At 53.5% G+C, this 19,404-nt stretch overlaps 7 protein-coding genes across 7 annotated transcripts; 3 read left to right on the top strand and 4 right to left on the bottom strand.

Annotated features, from left to right (window-relative positions):
- Positions 1-885: 885 nt before the first annotated feature.
- Positions 886-2,143, top strand: PFLUO_LOCUS1756 (Peroxisome chaperone and import receptor; the record flags this gene model as incomplete). The annotated part of the gene is made up of 3 exons (XM_073778826.1): positions 886-1,036; positions 1,096-1,976; positions 2,033-2,143. 3 exons carry the CDS (start codon positions 886-888, stop codon positions 2,141-2,143), a joined length of 1,143 nt encoding a protein of 380 aa, XP_073635842.1.
- Positions 2,144-2,329: 186 nt separating this feature from the next.
- PFLUO_LOCUS1755 (uncharacterized protein) lies at positions 2,330-3,269 on the bottom strand (the record flags this gene model as incomplete). The annotated part of the gene is made up of 2 exons (XM_073778825.1): positions 2,330-2,529; positions 2,585-3,269. The coding sequence occupies 2 exons, from the start codon at positions 3,267-3,269 to the stop codon at positions 2,330-2,332; spliced, it is 885 nt and encodes a 294-aa protein (XP_073635841.1).
- Positions 3,270-9,177: 5,908 nt separating this feature from the next.
- PFLUO_LOCUS1754 (uncharacterized protein) lies at positions 9,178-9,975 on the bottom strand (the record flags this gene model as incomplete). The annotated part of the gene is made up of 1 exon (XM_073778824.1): positions 9,178-9,975. The coding sequence occupies one exon, from the start codon at positions 9,973-9,975 to the stop codon at positions 9,178-9,180; it is 798 nt and encodes a 265-aa protein (XP_073635840.1).
- A 1,226-nt stretch (positions 9,976-11,201) lies between these two features.
- Positions 11,202-11,607, bottom strand: PFLUO_LOCUS1753 (uncharacterized protein; the record flags this gene model as incomplete). The annotated part of the gene is made up of 4 exons (XM_073778823.1): positions 11,202-11,284; positions 11,339-11,453; positions 11,504-11,521; positions 11,572-11,607. The coding sequence occupies 4 exons, from the start codon at positions 11,605-11,607 to the stop codon at positions 11,202-11,204; spliced, it is 252 nt and encodes an 83-aa protein (XP_073635839.1).
- A 303-nt stretch (positions 11,608-11,910) lies between these two features.
- Positions 11,911-13,969, top strand: PFLUO_LOCUS1752 (uncharacterized protein; the record flags this gene model as incomplete). The annotated part of the gene is made up of 3 exons (XM_073778821.1): positions 11,911-12,433; positions 12,484-13,002; positions 13,050-13,969. The coding sequence occupies 3 exons, from the start codon at positions 11,911-11,913 to the stop codon at positions 13,967-13,969; spliced, it is 1,962 nt and encodes a 653-aa protein (XP_073635838.1).
- A 972-nt stretch (positions 13,970-14,941) lies between these two features.
- On the bottom strand, positions 14,942-17,470 carry PFLUO_LOCUS1751 (serine/threonine protein kinase; the record flags this gene model as incomplete). Its single annotated transcript, XM_073778820.1, has 2 exons — positions 14,942-15,295; positions 15,350-17,470. 2 exons carry the CDS (start codon positions 17,468-17,470, stop codon positions 14,942-14,944), a joined length of 2,475 nt encoding a protein of 824 aa, XP_073635837.1.
- A 421-nt stretch (positions 17,471-17,891) lies between these two features.
- On the top strand, positions 17,892-18,632 carry PFLUO_LOCUS1750 (uncharacterized protein; the record flags this gene model as incomplete). Its single annotated transcript, XM_073778819.1, has 1 exon — positions 17,892-18,632. One exon carries the CDS (start codon positions 17,892-17,894, stop codon positions 18,630-18,632), a length of 741 nt encoding a protein of 246 aa, XP_073635836.1.
- Positions 18,633-19,404: the final 772 nt, after the last annotated feature.

Below are 19,404 nucleotides of genomic sequence, written 5' to 3'. Positions count from 1 at the left end.
AGTACAGCGTGTTTGGGGCGATAAAAATAAAATAAGGAACGCAAACGCGCGGCTCGGCGGGTAGAGGGGACGTGCGAGCGAGTCAGAGGGCACAGAAGGGAAAGGGTGACATAAAGGAAACCGAATGATTATGAGAAAGGAGGAGTCAGAGATTGGCGATATGGGGAGTTTGGGGGTGGGAAGGGAGAAGATGTGAGGTAAACCGATTGACTAACGAATAATAATCGTATTGCGGTAGTTCAGGCCTGGGAAAAGTCTGCCGGGGTCAGACGAGGGGCATTTGGGTTTTTCTTCTCTCTTGGGTTACTCCTTTGGGAGATTTTTTTGCCGGGGGGTCCACGTTGCCCAGTGTTCAGCGCGAGTGGGCCAGTCTGGGGACTGACCGAGCGAGCATTTTTGGATTTAATGGGGGGGTGCGACTCGAGCTCGGATCTGGCGGCTGGGCCATGCGGGGGTGCTTGCGAGAGGGCTGAAAGTGCCAAGTAGAAGTGAGCTAGTATGTACGTAGGAGTTGCCCGCGGAGAAGAAGGACTGGGTTGCGTTGCGTTGGATTGAGTCGGTAGCCGATGTCGGGGCGAGCCGGTCGAGTCGAATGGGGCAACACGAGGCGAGCAAGGTCAGGTGATTTGGGGTGAGTTGGGGGTGAATTGGAGACTGGTCTGGATGGCGGTCATGGAACTACAGAAGTACAGGATCTGGTATATGGATGATTTAGTATTAAGGTGGTGACCGAGGTAGCCTCGCGCATTCAAAGTTGTGAAGAACCCCAGGAAGTAGGAGTTCGGCATTCGGCTCCCCGCCGACCCTCTTCACATGCCGACCTTAACCTCAACCACCATCGTCTTCCCTCTAGCTCTACTTCTACACCACACCTGATCACTCACCATGCCGGCCGACGAGCAGCAGGATGCCGTCTCGGCCCCCCAAGAACCACAGTTGACCCCTGCGCCCACCACAGAGCCCGCAGTCGTGGCCCCAGAGCAGCCGAAACAAAAAGCCGAGGATGAGGAAGACTCCGACTTTGACGAGCTGGACGGTAAACCTCCCACAGCGCTCCCAACGCTCACATTGATCCTAACGAATATGGCACCCCAGATGTCCTGGACGATTTCTCCAAACCCAAGGCACAACCCCCACCACCACCAGCGGCCGCGGCGCCCGCGTCCGCCGCCGAGACGGGCGCCACGCCCGCAGACTTTGACGAGGATGCCTTCCTGAAACAGCTGGAGAAGGACATGGCCAACATGATGACCCAGGCGGGACCACAGTCTGGCGCACCGGACGACCCGGGTTTCCAGGCGGCGGTTGATCAAGGCGCGGATGCGTTCGCTAAACAATTAGAGGAGAGCGGGATTCCGCCGGGAGATTTCCTGAAACAACTTCTTGCAGATGTAATGGCCGAGGAGGGGAGTGGTGACGGCGCTGCACTAAACCTCAACCCGGCTGCCTTTGCCTCTGCCGCTGCCTCCACCTCGACACCCCCTCCTGCCCCGTCGAACCCCCCAGCAGCATCGGCGGCAGCAGCCTCAGCAGAAGACCAACCAGCAGAATCCTTCAACGACGCAATCCAGCGCACAGTCAACCGCATGAAAGAATCCGGTGACCGCGCCACGGCCGCAGCCTCCAACGAAGACGAGCTCTCGGACGACATGCTTGCGCAGCTCCTAAAAGCCATGGAGGCCGGCGCATCCGGTTCTGGCGAGGACGGCGACCTGACGAAGATGTTCATGGGGATGATGGAGCAGCTCTCGAACAAGGAGATGCTGTACGAGCCGATGAAAGAGCTGGATGGCAAATTCGGCCCGTGGATCGAGAAGAACAAGGCCGACGGCACCAGCACCGTGCCTGCGGAGGATATGGAGCGGTATGAGACCCAGGCAAGGGTCGTGAAGCAGATTGTAAAGAAGTTCGAGGAGGAGGGATATACGGATGAGGATCCCAAGTGTCGCGAGTATGTGTGGGAGAGGATGCAGGAGGTGAGTTTTCCTTTTCGGTTCCGCGATATCCAACCCTACTAACGGCCGGCAACTAGATGCAAGCTGCTGGCAGTCCGCCCGAAGAGCTGATTTCGAACCCGTTCATGGGCGATCTCGGGGCTGCGGGAGCGGCGGGCGCTGGAATGCCGGATTGCCCACAGCAATAACCGTGTGAAGTGCAGTCATGATCTCATTTGTGTATTTGCTGAATGTCCATCGGCTCTCTCTGTACTGTACATATACACACACACAAACCCGATACCCTTATGTACACGATATCAGACCAGACTCTGATCCCCGATAACAAGAATTCCCATAATCACGCCGCCCGATGCAAGTGTTGAGATTCACAGTCATGACATATCCATGTCCTGGCTCGCATAGCCATGCTCAGTCATCGCGCTGAAGATGTCATCATACTCATCATCATTGAACGAGCCACTCGGCTCCTTCGTGCCATATGCCGACGTCCCATCCCCGGACGCGAACATAGCCTTCTCGACCGACTGTTCTTGAGAAAGATACTCATCCAGCGCGTGAATCTCTTCCTCATCTGTAATAGTCCTCATTAGCAACCACCCCAAGATCACACCGACCGAAAAACATACCAGGAATCATAACCTCATCCCCATCCCCATCCTCCTCAACATCAACCTCAAACTCCCCAACAACAGAATCCATATCGTGACTCATCTCCTCCTCCCACCGCCTCCGATCCGCCAGATGCTCCATCATCATAATCTGCTCGCCGCGCGCCTCGAACCGGCCCGCGTCGCGGTCATTCTTGACTCGGTTGAGGAACATCTTCCGCGACTTGGAGCGCACCAGCGCGCTGGAGGTATTCCGGAGCGGATTGGCGATCTGGGACGCGTAGCGCGCTGCGAAGCGCGGGGCGGGAGCAGCAGCGGGCGAGGGAGATGTGGGGGAGAGTGGTGTGGCTGTGGTAGGGTTCTGGCGGAAATTTGGCGGCGCGGAGGCGATGGCGCCGAAGATGTTGGTATTGGTATTGCTTGCGGCTTGTTGTTGGAATGGGGTGGTGGTGCTGAAGGTAGGGAATGGCACGGGTGACGACTGGATGTACTGTGCATGACTATTCTCGTCTGTCCCGGAGGGTTTCTGCGTCTGGTCCGCTGCTGCTGCCGACGCGCGTGATGGCGAGCCCATAGTCCATGGGGGCGTGGAGACGTTCGCGCTGCGCGGACCGAGAGGCGATGGTCGTACGGGCGTGTAGTGGCCGTTGCTGTGGCCGAGAGGTGTTGAAGGGGAAGAAGGGAGTGGGTGTGCGGCGAACATGATGGGGTGAGTAGATGATGTTGTTCCGTGGTTCGGACTTGATCAGATCGGCCGGATTGGACAGGAGTGGATGGTGACTATTGTAGAAACGGGGAGACGCGCAGAAGATAATGTAACTGATGAGTCTGCAATTCTAGATGTGGCGGTCGTGCCAGTCGCGTTCAGGCTGGGTGGAATGCTCGATCCGATCGTGCACGACATGATGGACGTGTCGTGGCACGTGATGACGTGACGAGAAACGCCAAGGCTTTGTCGGTGACAGGCAGATGCTGATTGGACATTAACTTTGCAACCAGCGAGACCGGGGTAATCAATACAGATAGCAGCAGAAGCAGGAATATTACCGTAATAAGCATAACAGTAGGGACACAGAGCTATACAAGGAATCTTTACAATGGAGACTCTCATCTCCCCGCTTGACAGCCTAAGCAGTTTCTATCCTAGACTGATGAACGCTACAAAATCATAACGCAATTGGATAATCGCAGAACCAAATACACAACAACTAACGCATCAAAATCAAACAGGAGAATATCCCCGCAACCATCGAGCAATCTCATAATGACCTTCCTTTTCCGCATAGCCTGCCGCCTGATTACATATGGGGCGCAGACCTTCTTGTTCTCGATATGCGTTTAGAAGCAATTGGACCATGTCACGATTACCGCGTTCTGCAGCTCCATCTATCGCCGTCCTTCCTTCTTCTTGAGCAGCCGGCGCAGAAACATCTGCCCCGCATTCGAGAAGTCGCAGAGCCATCCTTAACATTCCATTTATGGAAGCCGCCTGAAGCGCAGTAACACCCCATCTCTCCGCCGGTAAAGCATTCACATCTGCCCCATGGTCCAGTAAGAGATTGGCTGTCCTGACATTCTTGTTTCTGATAGCCTCTTGAAGAGGTGTTCCATACCTTCGAGACGCATGAGTGTTTACAGCAGCACCATGGCTGACCAGAAAACGGCAGGATTTGGAACACTCAATGCCAGCTATGCGTTGAAGGAGAGTGGTTCCATCCTCGGCGCGACGGTCCAATTCTGCACCTAATTGTAAGAGAATCGTAATCACCTCAAGCATATTTTCTTTGCCGACTTCGAAACAAAATAAATTTAATGCATCCCATCCCCTTTGGATTGCGTTGTGACGGAGAGGTAGTGGCAGTGGGCTTAATTTCTCAATTATCAGTCGACTGGAATCAATGCCAATGTCGTCCGGGCCTTCGAGAGCAAACTTCAGTGCATCTTCCCACCCAGGATGTTTTTCCAATTCCTGAACCTTTGCAAGAAGCATATAAATGATGTGGAGACTTCGACCACTTTGTAATGCACATATTAGGGCACTGGAAGAGTTATTCCTGCTGGGTATTGCTGTTGCAAGAACGTCGGCACCATATTGCAACAATAACTCTATCATGCCCTCGGATTCATTGGTAATAGCCGCGCCCAGAGGGCTCAGAAGCTCAGAACCGGATTCCGCATATTCACCAGATGTTGCTACCTCAAAAGGAGTGTCGTTGGCATTCGCTCCGTGTTCCAATAGAAACTTCACACCCTCGAGCCAGTCCCAAGCGACAGCCTCTCTCAGAGGAGAGCTGAGCTTATAATCTCCAGTTGGATTGACATTTGTGCCATGTTGCACGAGTGTCTTGAGAAGCGGCAGAGACTGATTCTCTATAGCAGCCACCAGAGCGGTTGTGCCCATTTCTGTTGCGGGGGCATTGGACTCTGCTCCAAGGCTAATCAAATCGCTCACTAGTCCGACATCGCCATGCGTGGCTGCTGCTTGGAGGGGTGTTAATCCTGCCATCGGCGATGGAGCTGCATTCAAGTTCGCCTGGTGCGCAAGCAAGAACCCAGCCATCAGAGAATGACCGTTTAAACACGCCGCCTGCAATGCAGTCATGCCTAGTTCTGCTCCTGCCGGTGCATTTATTCGTGCTCCTTCACTGTGAAGCATTGACAAAATCTCCCAGTTTCCACATTCCGCTGCCGCTTGCATTGCGGTTCGGCCGTTAAAAGCCGCAGGGGGTGCATTGACATCAGCACCGTGAAACAAAAGAAGTTGAAATAACTCAAAGTTGCTCAGCCTTGCGGACATCTGTAGGGGTGTGTCGCCTACGCCTGGAGCTACCCGGGAGTCTGGAGCAACTCCCTCGGACAACAAAAGTGCGACCATGTCCAGATTTTGGTTTAGAACTGCATATTGCAGGGCAGTATATACCGAGCGCGGGCCCCAATACTGAGGCTTGTATCCCCGTAGCCGTTCACACTTGAAAGACATGGCCTGGCGATCGCAAATTTTATCGAAATCCGGATTTGCTGAGACTGGGCATGCCGTCGCCGATGCTTCGTGCTGCAGCAAAATTTGAAGCAGATCAAGATTATTCATTTTTGTAGCAATCTGAATTGGAGTTTGAACAGATATCATTTCGTCTTCGGTGGGGTTAGTCCGAAACAAATTATGAAGATGGAAAAATAGGACACCGGGAGAGTCGACGTCCGCTCCAGACTCCATGAGATATTTGGCCACTTCTAGGTGACCGCGCGAAGCAGCGGCTTGCAAAGCAGTTCCACGATAGCTAGGAAGGTAAAGATCAACTCTAGCCCCTGCATCTAGAAGCAGTTTCACAGCCTGCAGATTACCATTGAATGCTGCATTAATCAGAGGGAGCCCAGGCTTTTCTGTGCCGAAGCTCTCTGGGTCGGCACCAAAGTCGAGTAACGTATGTAGAATCGGAAGGCTGGATCCCCATTCATATAGCCATGTCCAACGATGCTTAACCTTAGGCGGTACCCCCGCCTTACTCAGTGCCTTACACAGTAGCTCAACCATAGCCTCGTGACCATTGTGGACCGCTTCTGAGAGGTATTCGGCAAAACGCTGACTCTGAGAAGGATCTTCTTGCAAATGGGCTCTGCACTGAAGTACTCTGCTAGCAAGGTATGTATTTCCAGACTCGATAGCACTGTAGAGGACCTTGCTCGCGAAAACTTCCATTGAAATAGACTTCAGCTGACAGAGAAAGACGAGGATATCGGCACCACATTTGCCCGCAATCCAGTTGCAGACTTGATTGAATTTCCGTTGATCGAGTAGGTTGTTGGTTGACAAAAATATAAAGCGTTGTAGCAAGACTTCAAGGGCCGAAAAAGGAGACTTCTGCGAAGTCCCTAGCTTTCCGGTTGAGAAACTTCTAGTCTCCAGATCTTCAGGTGGAAGATAAATATGAATCCGGCTGCTGCCATTGAAGTCAAACCACGAAGTTCCATGTGGTTGTAGGAGATCGCTGTTGGATTGATAAGAAATATCTTTTATGGCGAGCTCCAAGGAGGTATCAATGGTTAAGTGGGTGATGTTCTGTAGTAGTCCTCCCGAGCCTAGACATCTTGTTAGTTTCGTTTAAAAATAATTGAAACAATAATAGTTGACCGTTCTCGAAGTGAAGGCATGGTAGTGCGGTCAGGATATCGTAAATAGCCACCAAGCACTTACCAAGGGTTTGTAGCTCCTGCGTGTATCGATACCAAGGAAGATTACGAAGAAGAAACTCGCGAAACGTGCCAACTGACTCTGCCGGGGGCGTAGAGACAGTGATATAATCTGGGAGAACAGCATTTTCAAGGTTGCACGACTTAACGTGCCGCGCGATTTCTTTGTTGATCTTTCGTCGTGTATACTTGCGGCTGTGGATGGCGAAATCACTATCTTTGCCCTCCAGGCTTCGCTTTCGGTCCTCTGAGGCGACACTGGACCAAATTCCCCCAGAAAGATATTTCGACACGCCCCATGATGGCAGTTTTAAGTCGTATTGGCTTTTACTAGGAGTAGCCATGACGGCGTCAGCTTTCAGATTATTCAGAGGGTCGGCTAGGATAAAGATTGTACGTAGGTCGAAAGCCATATTTCTCTCCCATGTAGGCCATTGTTTGCTTCACTGTATTTCCGGCCGAACAGAAATCGATGATCTCTTCTTTGTATTGGTCCCATATCTCGTTCGGGATTCGGGGCGCTTTTGGCGACATTGTGAGAGAAGCCTGCAAGGCAGGTTGAAATCCCAAACTTCAGTTCTTGCTAAGAGGAGAGTCTTGCTAAGAGAGAAAGAAATTTTCTTCTTGCGGTGTAGACATCTTTTCAATACCCTGGTTGCTGGCGTGTTCAGCTGGACTCTAGAGCATAGAGCTGATTGGCTGATGCCCAATTCTGCTTTCAGGGGCACTGCCTCAGAAAGGTGAACTCAATGATTGGTTGACACCCAAATCTGAAGGATGTGTTCATTGCCAGAATCTGGTTTTGTTACAAAAGTACCATTATTGCACAGGCCGTAACCAAAATTTGGTTTATTCGCCTTTTGGGCTCGATGATTTCTCTAACAGAAGCCAGAATCTGGTTTGCCCTCTGGAGTATATAAACATTCAGCAGCATGCAGATACCCCCGTTAATTCAAAGAAGCAGCCAAGATGCCCTGGTCCATAGGCACAACAATATCATTGATCTTGCTTCTGTTCGCGGGAGCTTCATTCCTTCTCAAGATCCGGAAACACGTCATGCAAGCCTACAGGAGAATTTCATCCAAATGTTAGTTCGTCGGAGCGCTCGGAACCGCAGTAACTAACTCGTCTCCCAGTCTCTAGGGCCGAACCTCCGATAGCCAGAAGGCTGCCACTGCCGAGCAATGCAGACCCAGGAGTTCTGCTCGAGGCAGGGCTGCATAGCCAGAATCTCCGAACATTGGTTTGTCGCTGCCTTGAAAAGTATGGTTTGTTTACTAAATGTGAACTAACACCACCCAGGTTTCCGAGCCAAAACCGAATCGCAGGACCAAATCAGTGTAATACTGGGGAGAATCCATGCATTTGTGGCTGGTATACGTTTTTGGCTTGACTTGTACATACACTCTAAGTACATAGCCTCGGTGGAGATCGGTTAGGCAGCCGCACGCTTCAAGTGCGTGCGTGGATGCAAGCGCTACGGTGGGATGGGCAGAGGAGTTTGCAGAGGGGCCAAGAAAGGCTCCAGAAGCCGGCCATTCTTGACCTACACTTCGACCCGTAATCTTAGAAAAGTATAGCAAATTGGAAGAGAGTGATATCTTGATGCGAACAACACAGACAAGTAGAAATAGGAGAAAGAGGACTTCGCATGCCCATCAAATTCGAGCAAGATCCCACTTCCCCAATTCAGCAAAGTGTTACCCTAGCAGCCATGATGTGACGCAGATCAGTCCTTTTGTTGATCATGAGACGTACTGTATGTGCACGGACACTACTGACTTGCAAGGGACTCTGCGTTGATTGATCTGTCTCGAATTACATACATAGATTTGATGAAAATTTTTTTTTTCTGCAGCACAAGGAGGGGTTGGGAATGTTATACACAGTAGCACACCCCGAAACGACCCAGCGATGCGGGAGAAAAGATAAAAGGGAAGACGAAGAGGAAATAGTGTCGAGACAGACAACAATCACGAAAAGCAAAGAACACGAGCGTAAGCCCAGACAGTTCAAGAATCAATGAGAAAAATCGAAATCTCCGACGATATTGGGTGGATGTTCTGTATAAGGAGAAAAGGAGTGTGAGGATTGCGAGGAAGAAAGACACGCTCGGAAGGAATGAATGATGCTCAGTTGGTCGAATGAAAGATGTCGAATCGAATCTATAGTGCCGTAGGAAAGAGAGAGAGAGAGCACGGGGAACAGAAAATGAAAAAACCCCGGAGTTTGGTTTGCAACCCAAAAGATGAACCAAAATGTATTGGTGACTTGCCCCGTATCCTGCCCCATAAGCGCCCGAAAGAGATTGCATGATGGTCGTACAAAAGTTTTTTTTTTTTAACACTGCGAATGATGCTGAACTGCCACACTGGTTGATTCGCCGGGATAGAGAAGCAGACAGTGCGTTTTGGCAGACAGACTTAGAAATTCGATGCAGCGTTTACGGGGCCAGGGTTGTGATACTGGTCCAGTGTGCTCCTGAACGGGGTGGCAGCATTCGCGGCCGGGCTGGGGGCTTTCTCGCGCGGACCCGAGCCAAGGGCAGTCCCGCCCATCAGATCATCGTCCTCGTCCCCGTTCTGCTCATTGCGCTTCTTCTGGATTCGCCAGATCACCAGAGCCAGGGCGCCGATCAAAATCGCACCGCCGACGCCCACCACGACACCAATCACGATCTTCTTCTGGGTGTCCGACAGACCACCGCTGCTGCTGGAGCCGCCGCTTCCGCCGTTCAGGCTGGGGGAAGTGGTCTCTGCAGCCGGCGTGCTCGTCACCACGGTGGGCTTCGCGTGTCCATCGATGGTCTCGGTGAGGGTCTTGACCACGGGCTTCCGGGTGGTGGTGGTGGTGGTTTCGGACGACGTGGTGGACGTGTGATCCTTAGTGGTGGTTGAGGTTGTAGTAGAGGAGGTAGTGGTTGGCTCGGAAGAAGAGCTGGACGAGGAGGATGAAGAGGAAGAGGTGGTGGTAGTGGTGGTGGTGCTGCTGGTGGTGCTGCTGGTAGTGGTGGTGGTGGGTGTGGATGTTTCGGACGGCTCGGAAGACGTGCTCGATGTGGTTGTTGTGGTGGTCGCCGTGTTGTCTGCTGGAGTCGAGCTTGGGTCCAGCAGGTTCCCTAGATCATTTGCGGCGCCATCTTTGGAGTCTTTCGGGTCGGCAGCCGCTGCTGCGGTGAGCAGCAGGGTGTAGAGGACGAAGATCAGGCTGGCAGGACGCATGGTGGGGATGGCTGCCTTTCTGGCTCGCAATAACGAAGGAAAAGAGGATGAAAAGAGGGGACAGAAAGATGGGTCGAACGAACGAGTGTGGGATGGAAGAAGGGAGAGAAACGAAGAGAATAGAGAATGATGCGAGAGGGAGAAAAGGCAACGACACAACGGTTTAGGGGCCTAACCCGATTGGGGGCCGCTAGTGGCTCAGCCTGACGCTAGTCTCACTGGTAGGGTTTGACTACGTACTCCGGGCGAGTTGGTTCTGCTGCTGACCCGGGGCGAGGAATGAGAGGAATCCGATTATTCCCATACTCATTTGCCTGTTCCTGTTTGTGCGCGATCCCGACCCATGGATAGGAGCGATGGAGATCATGGTGGATTAGTCAGTCCTCACCTTGAAACATCGTCAGCGGTGATCAATCAGTCGGGCTGCAGAAGTAGTACGTTTCTCATCCCACCCTGATGTAACACCCGTGCAACGTGGACTCGACAGAGAATCATGCTGAAGAAGTACCTGCTCAATAGAGTCATCTGTCGTCCACGCCACTCCCGTCCTACTGTGCTAACCAACACTTGTGCTGGCCCCGGTCTAGATCAGCCGCATCCAAGCACCCCACCACACCATGCCAGATCAGGCACTCTTAGTGAGGATTCGGGAAAGACGGCTTGGCTCGGATGGCCGGTGCTGATAGTTCTGGGCATCTCTTGTTTTGTTCCTTGCGAAACTTAACCTCAAACGAGCTAGTCCCGGTAGATGAGTTCAGACAGGAAGCTTGTCCGGCATTTAGTAGTTTAGGAGACTCGAAATCAGGGGTCATCCGTGCGCTGGCAGCCAGTCCTACAGACAGGGCGATCCTTTGGTGTCTACGGTACTCAGGGCTCGCCGGGCAGTCTGACGCGCTGATACCCCTGAAAGACATCATCGTGGCTCAAATAGCTCAACACAACTGAATTCTCTGTCTCTTGTGATGAGGATATCCATGTATGCTCCACATCTCAAATCTCAGCGTACTGTCCACACAAACGGCGGGAAAAGCGGATGACCAGCCCGAAGTTCCTCTCCGGATGTATCCGAGCGACGGAATCCACAGCGAAGAAAAAAGACATCCCAGTCTATATCCGGAATTAACCCAAGATGCAAGGAAATGAAAAAGTAATCAGGATCGATTGTCGAAAAGAATGGGTATCAAAAGGAATGACCGTGCTAAACCAAAACGCCCAAGACCCAAATATCACAGTTTGTTCGGAGGGTTGCCCTTCATCTGATCCCGAATTTCCTCCTTGAAATATGCGAAAAACTGCTTCAGACCGGGACCTGCGTTCTGGTGAGCATAACGAACCCCCCAGGCACGAAAGGCAGTTCACCAACCATTCTTGTCCTGACGCGTGCCTCCCATCTCCTCGGGAGGGATGCCATGCCGAACATGTTGGACTTTCTGGTGCACTCGCCCCACCATGCGATGGAACACCGGGCTGCGAAGGAGCTGGACGAACGGTTAGGAGATGGATGGGACTCGGGATTCCGATCACATACCCGCGTGGTGAGCCAGACCTGGGCGACGATTAGTGGCTGCACATACGAGCATCAGGATCAGCACTCACCTCAAGATTCCGTAGCAACAGAAATTGGAAGACCATGACGCCGGCGTGGTCACTACATGTGGTGGAAGAGAAACGAAGCCGATGAATGAATGACGCTAAAGTGGTTAAAGTCGAAGGCTGACTCAGCCCCACCCCGCCTCGACCCTCTTCTTCGGGACTTTTTCTTCTACGTTTTACTTGTTAGATACAAGGACAGGCCCAAAGAGTGATGCTTGCGTGACCAGCCCAACAATCCTGATCAACTCGAATGATGGCGAGTGGCACCGAGCGGATCTCGCAGGTGGCTAGGCTTTCGACAACCCGCTTCACCAGCTTCTACACCCTCCGACGATCTAGAACATGACCAAAGGCTGTTACACCTGCCGACGGCGTCGCATTATCTGCGATAATGGCCTGCCCACCTGTCGGAAGTGTCGCGATGCGGGGAAGGAATGTCTGGGCTATCAGAAGCCGCTGGTATGGGTGAAAGGTGGTGTGGCGAGTCGCGGCAAGATGATGGGGAGGAGCTTCGATGAGGTGAATCAATCTGCGCCTGAGACGAAAACGCAAGCTCAAGCTCAACCTCCTCCTGCTGAGACTCTCGCTGCGGTGGCCCGGACTGTTTTCTTTCAGCACGAGTCTTCGTCCGACGCTGATAGCTCTGCAAGCTATGTTAGTCCGGGGGCTGATGCATGGATCCACGAGACTGCGGAGAACGTTACCGAAAACGAAGTGACACAATCTGCCCCAGAGGAACCGGAAACTAGGCTGGTTCACGTCCCTCAAGGTTCACCTCCCGCCGAATATCTCCCCGCCCCGTGGGGATTGGTAGATCCACTGCTCAAGGATCTGAGTCCAGCTTCAAGGTTTTACATCTGTCACTGTATGACACCTTTTCTTTTAAAGCGGAACATCCGACTAATGTCAATCCAGTCAACCAGCATGTCGTGAGCGACTTTTCCCTCTACAACCCGGTCAAAAATCCCTACCGGGACCTCCTCGCCGTCGTGGGCAGCTCGGCCGTGCTCGGCCACGGTCTCTCCGCGATGGGGGCTCTACACTATTCCCTGCTCTCGGACTGGGACTCCGCCGTGATGCCATGGTCTCCCGATAACCAACTGGTGAATGGCCCGCCAATGTCTCTCGAGGAGATTGAAAACGCCATCACGCCGGCGGCATCTCGGCGGCCGTCGTCAAAGGCTTACGAACATTTTCTGGAATACAAGCAGCGCGCCCTCAACCAGCTGGCGATGGATTTATCCAATCCAACGATGCAGAAGGATGATAGGACTCTGGCTTCTATTGTAGTTCTTGCCCTTCTGGATCTGTACGAGTCAGGCAGTGGCGCATGGAGCTACCACATCGAGGGCGCCAAAAATCTCCTCAAAAGCCGACCCGACACTAAGCCGGGTCGAGGAATCATTGAAGGATTGGACACTTTTGCTATTGACGGTTGTTTGATGCATGTTTTTCCCTCCCACTGTTCATCATCATGACAGCTACTGACATCCTTTCCAGCATGGAGATTATGGGATCTACACTAGCCCGTCCCGGCGCGCTCTCCAAGCCCTTCTACTCTTCATCCATGGGGCCCGCCATCCTCAAACGCCTCGAAGAAACCTCCTGGGTCGGCTGCCCAGCCTACCTCCTCGAAGTGATCTTCTTCGTGCACGCCCTCTGGTACCCAGACTCCGAATCCAGCACCACAACAACCCCGCAACCCTCCGCCCTCCCATCCTACCAACCCGGCCAGCCCTTCACGCTCGAGTCCTTCTCCGCCCTCCTCCAAGGCATCCGCAACTTCGACCCCATATCCTGGGCCGAGGAGATGCAAGCCTTCTACTTCATCGACGACCTCTCCGCCCGCGTCGCCCTCGCAACGGCCTACCAAGCCGCCGTCTACCTGTACACCAGCCGCGTCCTCTCCCGCAAACGACCGGGCTTCGATCCGCCCTGGACAGACGTCGGGCTCCCCGCCGACCACGCCTCCGTCGCAACCGACCTCATCACCCAGATCTGTCTTGTGCCCCCCTCCGACCCGCACTTCAAGTGCCTCATCTGGCCCACCTTTATCGCCGGCGCCGAATCCCGCCGCCCCGCCCAGCGCGCCCTCATCGTCGGCAAGCTGGGCGCCCTCTACGGCGCCGTGACGAGTGTCAACGTCCGCAACGCGGCGTGGGTTCTGCGCCTGATGTGGCAGAACCATGATTTCAAACACCGCCAGCGCCGCGAGGGCAACTCGGACCTTCCGTCGGATGTCGTCGAGGAGCAGTTCCTAGATGGCTCTGATATGCCACTTCTGAACGCTGATGGTGATGGTGATGGTGCCGGTGCCGGTGACGATAATGATGAATACGATAATACCTTTGATTGGGTGGACGAGCTGGATCACTCGCGTCTGGACTGGCTGTTTATATGATTATTTTTCTGGGAACCAGGACCAGGCTGTTTATTCACTTGGGGATTAAAAGTTCCGTGTTGTCCTGCGTTATGACTAATGTTCTATATCGTGTTCTTGTATATAACCGAATGCCAACTATATAATCTTATAGACAATCAGTGATGTTCGTATTCGACAGGCGATAGATACCTAGAATACTACTGACAACACCATTTCAAGCTGTAGAGAATGGGCAACACTATTTCCTACTCAAAACGCACTCTAAAGATAGAGGGAAGATTGCTAAGAGAGCTGGGTATATCATTTCTCAGGTATGAAGGGAAGAAGAAGAGGAAGCTATCTGCCGCTGATAAAGGAAAGAGAGAAAGGGAAGACAGGGAGACAAAAAGTAGACAACGACGGAGAGAAAGAAGTGGAGGAAAAACCGTATAGGACGAGAAGAGGAAGATGGGAGGAAAGGAGGAGTCAAAAGAAAAGTCACAAGGAAAAAAGGGCGTCAGCAGAGGACTGGGTTTGGCGAAGAGAGGAAAAGGTGGACAGGTTTGTCCCGGGGTGTCTGGCAACTGGCAATCAACCGCCTTGGAACAAGATAGCGGACCGATCATTAGAAAGCAAGGAAGTTGAGGACAGGATGAGCTGTCGACAAGATGCTTCGGATGAAAAAATCAGGGATATATAACAGAGGCGACGACGAGACGGGAGGAGAGTAGCTAGAAGAGGAGGAGGGGGGAAATGCAGGGCAGAAGAAACAAAAAAGAGGTCTCGAATAGACGCAATGACGCGAAAGAACAGAATAAACGCATGCTTCCTTGCTTCCCAATCTAAATGCAGGAAAATCGGCCAAGTAAAAAAAACAACAAAATGACACACGCTCATCACTGAAAATGCAAAGGGCAAAGGCAAGAGAAAGGGCAAGGAGGACAATCAAAACAGTGCGAAGGATGGCTAACTATGAGCAGCGGGAAACAAGATAGCGGAGAGACAGCAGCGCTAGAACACAGCCGCAAGACCGTTCTTGGAATGGCGCCTGCTGAATCTCTTCTTCCCCTTGGCCGAATCCGAGTCGGTGCCTTGGTGTTTCACCAGATGATTACGCCCTGGAGCGTGACCTCCGCTTTCGGTCTGGGGATCTGAGTTGCGGTCGAGGGTGTTGGTATGGCTTGAAAAGCCAGAGGAGATATCCCGAAATGCGTCTTCGGCGGAGTAAGGGCCGGAACTTTGTTGTGTCATCGCCATTTCGCGCGCCCGGTCGAGCGCATCGAGCCATTCTTGTGCGGAGACAGCGGTGGCGCCGATGTTGCTCGAGGACGGCTTGGGGTCTTCGAAGACATAATGCTTCTCTCGCTGTAATCCAATGTCAGTATTATATTGGTTCGCTGCTTGACAGAAGAGACTTACTGTATCCACGATCCAGGACGAAAAGCCCTTTGAGTCTGTTGTACTTCGGTAATAAGTCCCCGGGGCAAGAAGAGAGATCTCCAGTTTCGATTTCTTCTCGTCGCCGCCAGATGCGGCCAGGATTATCCGTCCCGACGACGTGACCATCACCAATCGTTGTCGCTTCTTTGTTGTGCTTCCCGAAAAGAAACGGGAGAATTTCTTGGGCGCCTCGAACTCACCGCTGCTATTCTTTGATGTCGGGCTATGGGATGCATGGGAAGACACCACCGTAAGGTTACCCAATTTCAAGATCCGTTCGTTCGACCTGCTCAGAACTGGCGACCATTCGATGTCCAACTGGCTTGGCGGGGGAAGCTCCGTGACTACTCGGGGGAGTGCACGAGAGTTCGCGTTGGTTGTGTTGGACGGAGCAGTGGAGATGGCGGGAGGGAAGTTGTCGCCGCCTTCGCCGCCATTGAGCTTGATGGGCTCGCGGGCAGGTGGTACATAAGCCTTCAAGCGAGGCGCTTTGCGTGTCCATAAGTCCGTACCCCATGTGATGCCGGCGAAGAATTCATGGTTCTTAATGTGCTCGATTGGCAGACGGCACGCCGGGTCCAGCACGAGGAGACGCTCGACAAGGTCTCGGGCCACGGCAGGAAATCCAATGGGAAACTCATAGTCCAGCGCCACGATCTTTTGGAATGTTAGGTACTCATTGCCCGCCTTGAACGGCGGACGACCAGCCATGAGCTGGTAGATGATGCAGCCAAAAGCCCAGAGGTCGCTTGCCTTGCACGCATTTTTGTCGGTCAACAGCTCCGGGCTGACATATTCAGCAGTCCCGACGAAGGAACTGGCTCGTTCGTCATCTGGGATCTCCGTCGAGTCGATCAGCGGCATGTCCGTCGAATTCTCGTCTGGTCGTCGTGGGTGCTTGAGTATCTTGGCCGTCCCGAAATCCGTAATCTTGACATACATCTGGCTGTCAAGCAGAACGTTCTCCGGCTTCAAATCCCGATGGATCACTCCACGCCTGTGCATATAGTCGATCGTGTCCAGAATCTGGGCGCCGTAGAACCGGGTGCATTCTTCATCAAAGGTGCTCATTCGCTTGAGCACGCCGAGCAGCTCGCCTCCTTTGCACAGATCCAGCACGAAATAGAGCGAGCGCTCATCCTGGAACGTGTAATACAGCCGCACGATTCCCGGGTGATCGGTCAGACGGTTGAGCGTATCCTTCTCGATATTGACGTATTTGACCTTCTTCTCCTTGATGATGTGCCGCTTGTCGAGGATCTTGATCGCATATTCCTTCAAGGTCTGCCGGTCCGTCGCGAAGACCACCGTGCTGTAAGATCCTTCGCCCAGGGTATATCCGAAGGAAAAATCCCGGACGCCCTTCTTGATGAAGCGAGCGACGGTCTTGCCATTCGCATCGACCTCTTGCCTCACTGCGACCGCCGCACCCCGGTCCGACCAGTCTTCGCTGCTGGATGGCAGGGCAGTCTCCGTGTAGGACCGGGGAACCTGGGACGCTCCGCTGTGAGCGTGTGCTCGAGATGACTGGCGAGACATCACCGCCGATGCGTTCGGCGGAATCTGCGTTGTCCGGTAGGACCGGTCACTGTGAGAGCCGTCGCGCACGGGAACTCCGGCCTGCAACGCCGTCGAGCCGCCACGGTCTACCCGCGACTGCGAGCCGGAAGTCGATGAGGCACCCGAATCGGTTCGCATACGGTAGGTGTTGTCACGGGGAAGGACGGAGGAGGACGACCCATTCGTGTAGAGCGATGAAAGGGGACGGGAGGAGGTCGTCGGATGGGATGGTGTCGAGTAGGCCGTATACGTTGGTGGGCCCGGCGCTGACTGGTGGATGTCGGGGAAGGGATGAGATCGGAGATCTGTGGATGGCGGCGAGTCGAGGGGTGCTGGAGGGAAGGCAGACGGGCGCGAGTCGTCATTTGGGTTGAGGTCGGGGCATTGTGGAGGTGTTGATACCGAACCGCCCGGTGCTCTGGCTGGGTTTGGTCCGGCTGAACCAGCGGTTGCGTCCTCGGGGGATTGAAGAGCCGGGTCGTCCGGATTGGCTATTCGCAGGCCTCCCAGGGACCGGGACAGGCTGAGATCCCCGTTCATGACGGGGAGGAGGGAGGGGTGGAAATGGTGAGAGTTGATTCCGTGTGGGATGTGATGATGGTGGCGGCGGTGATGGTGATGGTAAGTTGGAGGGAAAGGAGGCGAGACCGTAAGACCGGAGGGAATGGGAGAGGAAAGAGGAACGAGAGACAGGCTATGATTGACGAGGCATGGCTTGCAAGTGCGAGAAAAAACCCACGGTGTTGAGGGGAAGAAGAAAAAGGATCAACAGGAGAGGCTCCGGCTTCGCTTCGGGTGAAGGGGCTGAGCAGGAGGAAATACTAGGACTATAAAAGAATCGCCGTCGGACAACCTACAGTGGACGACCACCCACTCGCTCCTTCCACTGACCATCGTTAATTATGGCCGATCTACTGAGTCTAGTTACTTCCCAGTCTACTATCCTCCATCGCCAGCCACCATGATCAGACGCCCCCCGACCGCCGTCTTTCTGAGCCCTGATGAGCTCCAGGCAGACCTCCACCGTATTTATCTGACGTTATACTTTACCCGCCTGCGCCTGGACGAATCCAGCCAAAGCTACGAGGAACCGGATGAACAACACGAAGAAGACAGCACGCTGATCGGCTCATCCGATCCTCCCTCCATCGACTCGTGCGCATCCGCAGCGAGTACTATATCCGACGCGGCAACGGATGTTCGTAGAGACGTTGGACACACCGCAAATTGGATGAAGCATGCAGTCAACATCGACATCAACCGAGTCCAGAAGACCGTTTCCTGGAAGGACATTCGCGATGCTACTACTGCTTCGGCGTTTCACCTGACCCCGAAGGAGACTCCAATCAACAATACCAACATCAACAAGACTCCCCGATCCATGGCTCGCGGGTCTCGATCGGTTGATTCGCTCCGTCCACAGATCCCTTCCCCAACACCGTCCTTGCAGACCACACTGGGCGCGCACAATGGCCATCCCGCCGTGGCAACAGGATCGCCCCTCGCCGATGTGTCACTCGCTACTGTCTCTGGCGAGTTCTTCATGATTGACGCAGGACAGAGAACCCGAGACAGCAACATGCCCGAACCCAAACCCAATTCCCGCCACAGACAGTCCGCCGGGGGTGCCACGACGTCAGAGCTCCAGGCGCTGACATCCGGGTTCTCGCCGAGCACGGTAGTGTCCCACTTCGGGCTCTAGGCGCAACTAGCGGCTACGGCCACGCGGTCTGACGAGGCATGTCTTAGGCGATCGGGCGGGCAAGGCCGGGCAAGAGTTCCAGGGCATTCTTTCTTCATCTTGGGATTGTGGGGGTCCTAATGGGTCGAGTGTATTAGGCGATTATGAGTATCCTCAGTGGCGGTGGCACTGCTACTATGTATTATTATTATCTGGGATGATAGATCAGGTTTATGACCATCTTGACTGGTTCACTGGTATACTGATCGAATACCCCGGCTATCAAACTCTATGAATAGCCCCTGTCGTGCGTCTGTCCTTCATCTCCCGGGAGGACAACACACCCACGAGTCTCGACGTCTATACATAGAACATTGAACCAAACCCGATCTCCGCGAACTAACTATAGTTCTCCTCCGGTGGGGATGAACCGAGCGAACCAATCCGGGACGGGCAGGTGTCAATTATCAAGAAAGAATCTGGTTGCCTCCCGACAGCCCGTCCAGGCCTGACGCGGCCGCATGCCATGACTACGCGGTGGCAATCACTACTGCATCCCACCGACCACGCTGTCCTATGAATCCGGATGATCGCTGGAGGACTGGAGCATGCTGTGTCGAATAAATAACCCGACAGCTCAGATGTCTCAGCGGTCTCTCGCTTGAAACCAACGGGCCATTTCTAATATTCGATCCGATCTAATTGGACTCAACTAGACGCATCACCCAGCCAAAGGAAACACACCCGCAACACACATCCGCCAACGGAATTGAATTTAGAGGGGGAAAACAAA

The sequence above is a fragment of the Penicillium psychrofluorescens genome (assembly GCF_964197705.1).
Source record: "Penicillium psychrofluorescens genome assembly, chromosome: 1".
Taxonomy (NCBI): domain Eukaryota; kingdom Fungi; phylum Ascomycota; class Eurotiomycetes; order Eurotiales; family Aspergillaceae; genus Penicillium; species Penicillium psychrofluorescens.
The sequence above is the reverse complement of the archived record's forward strand: the minus strand, read 5'-3'. Positions and strand labels throughout refer to the sequence as shown.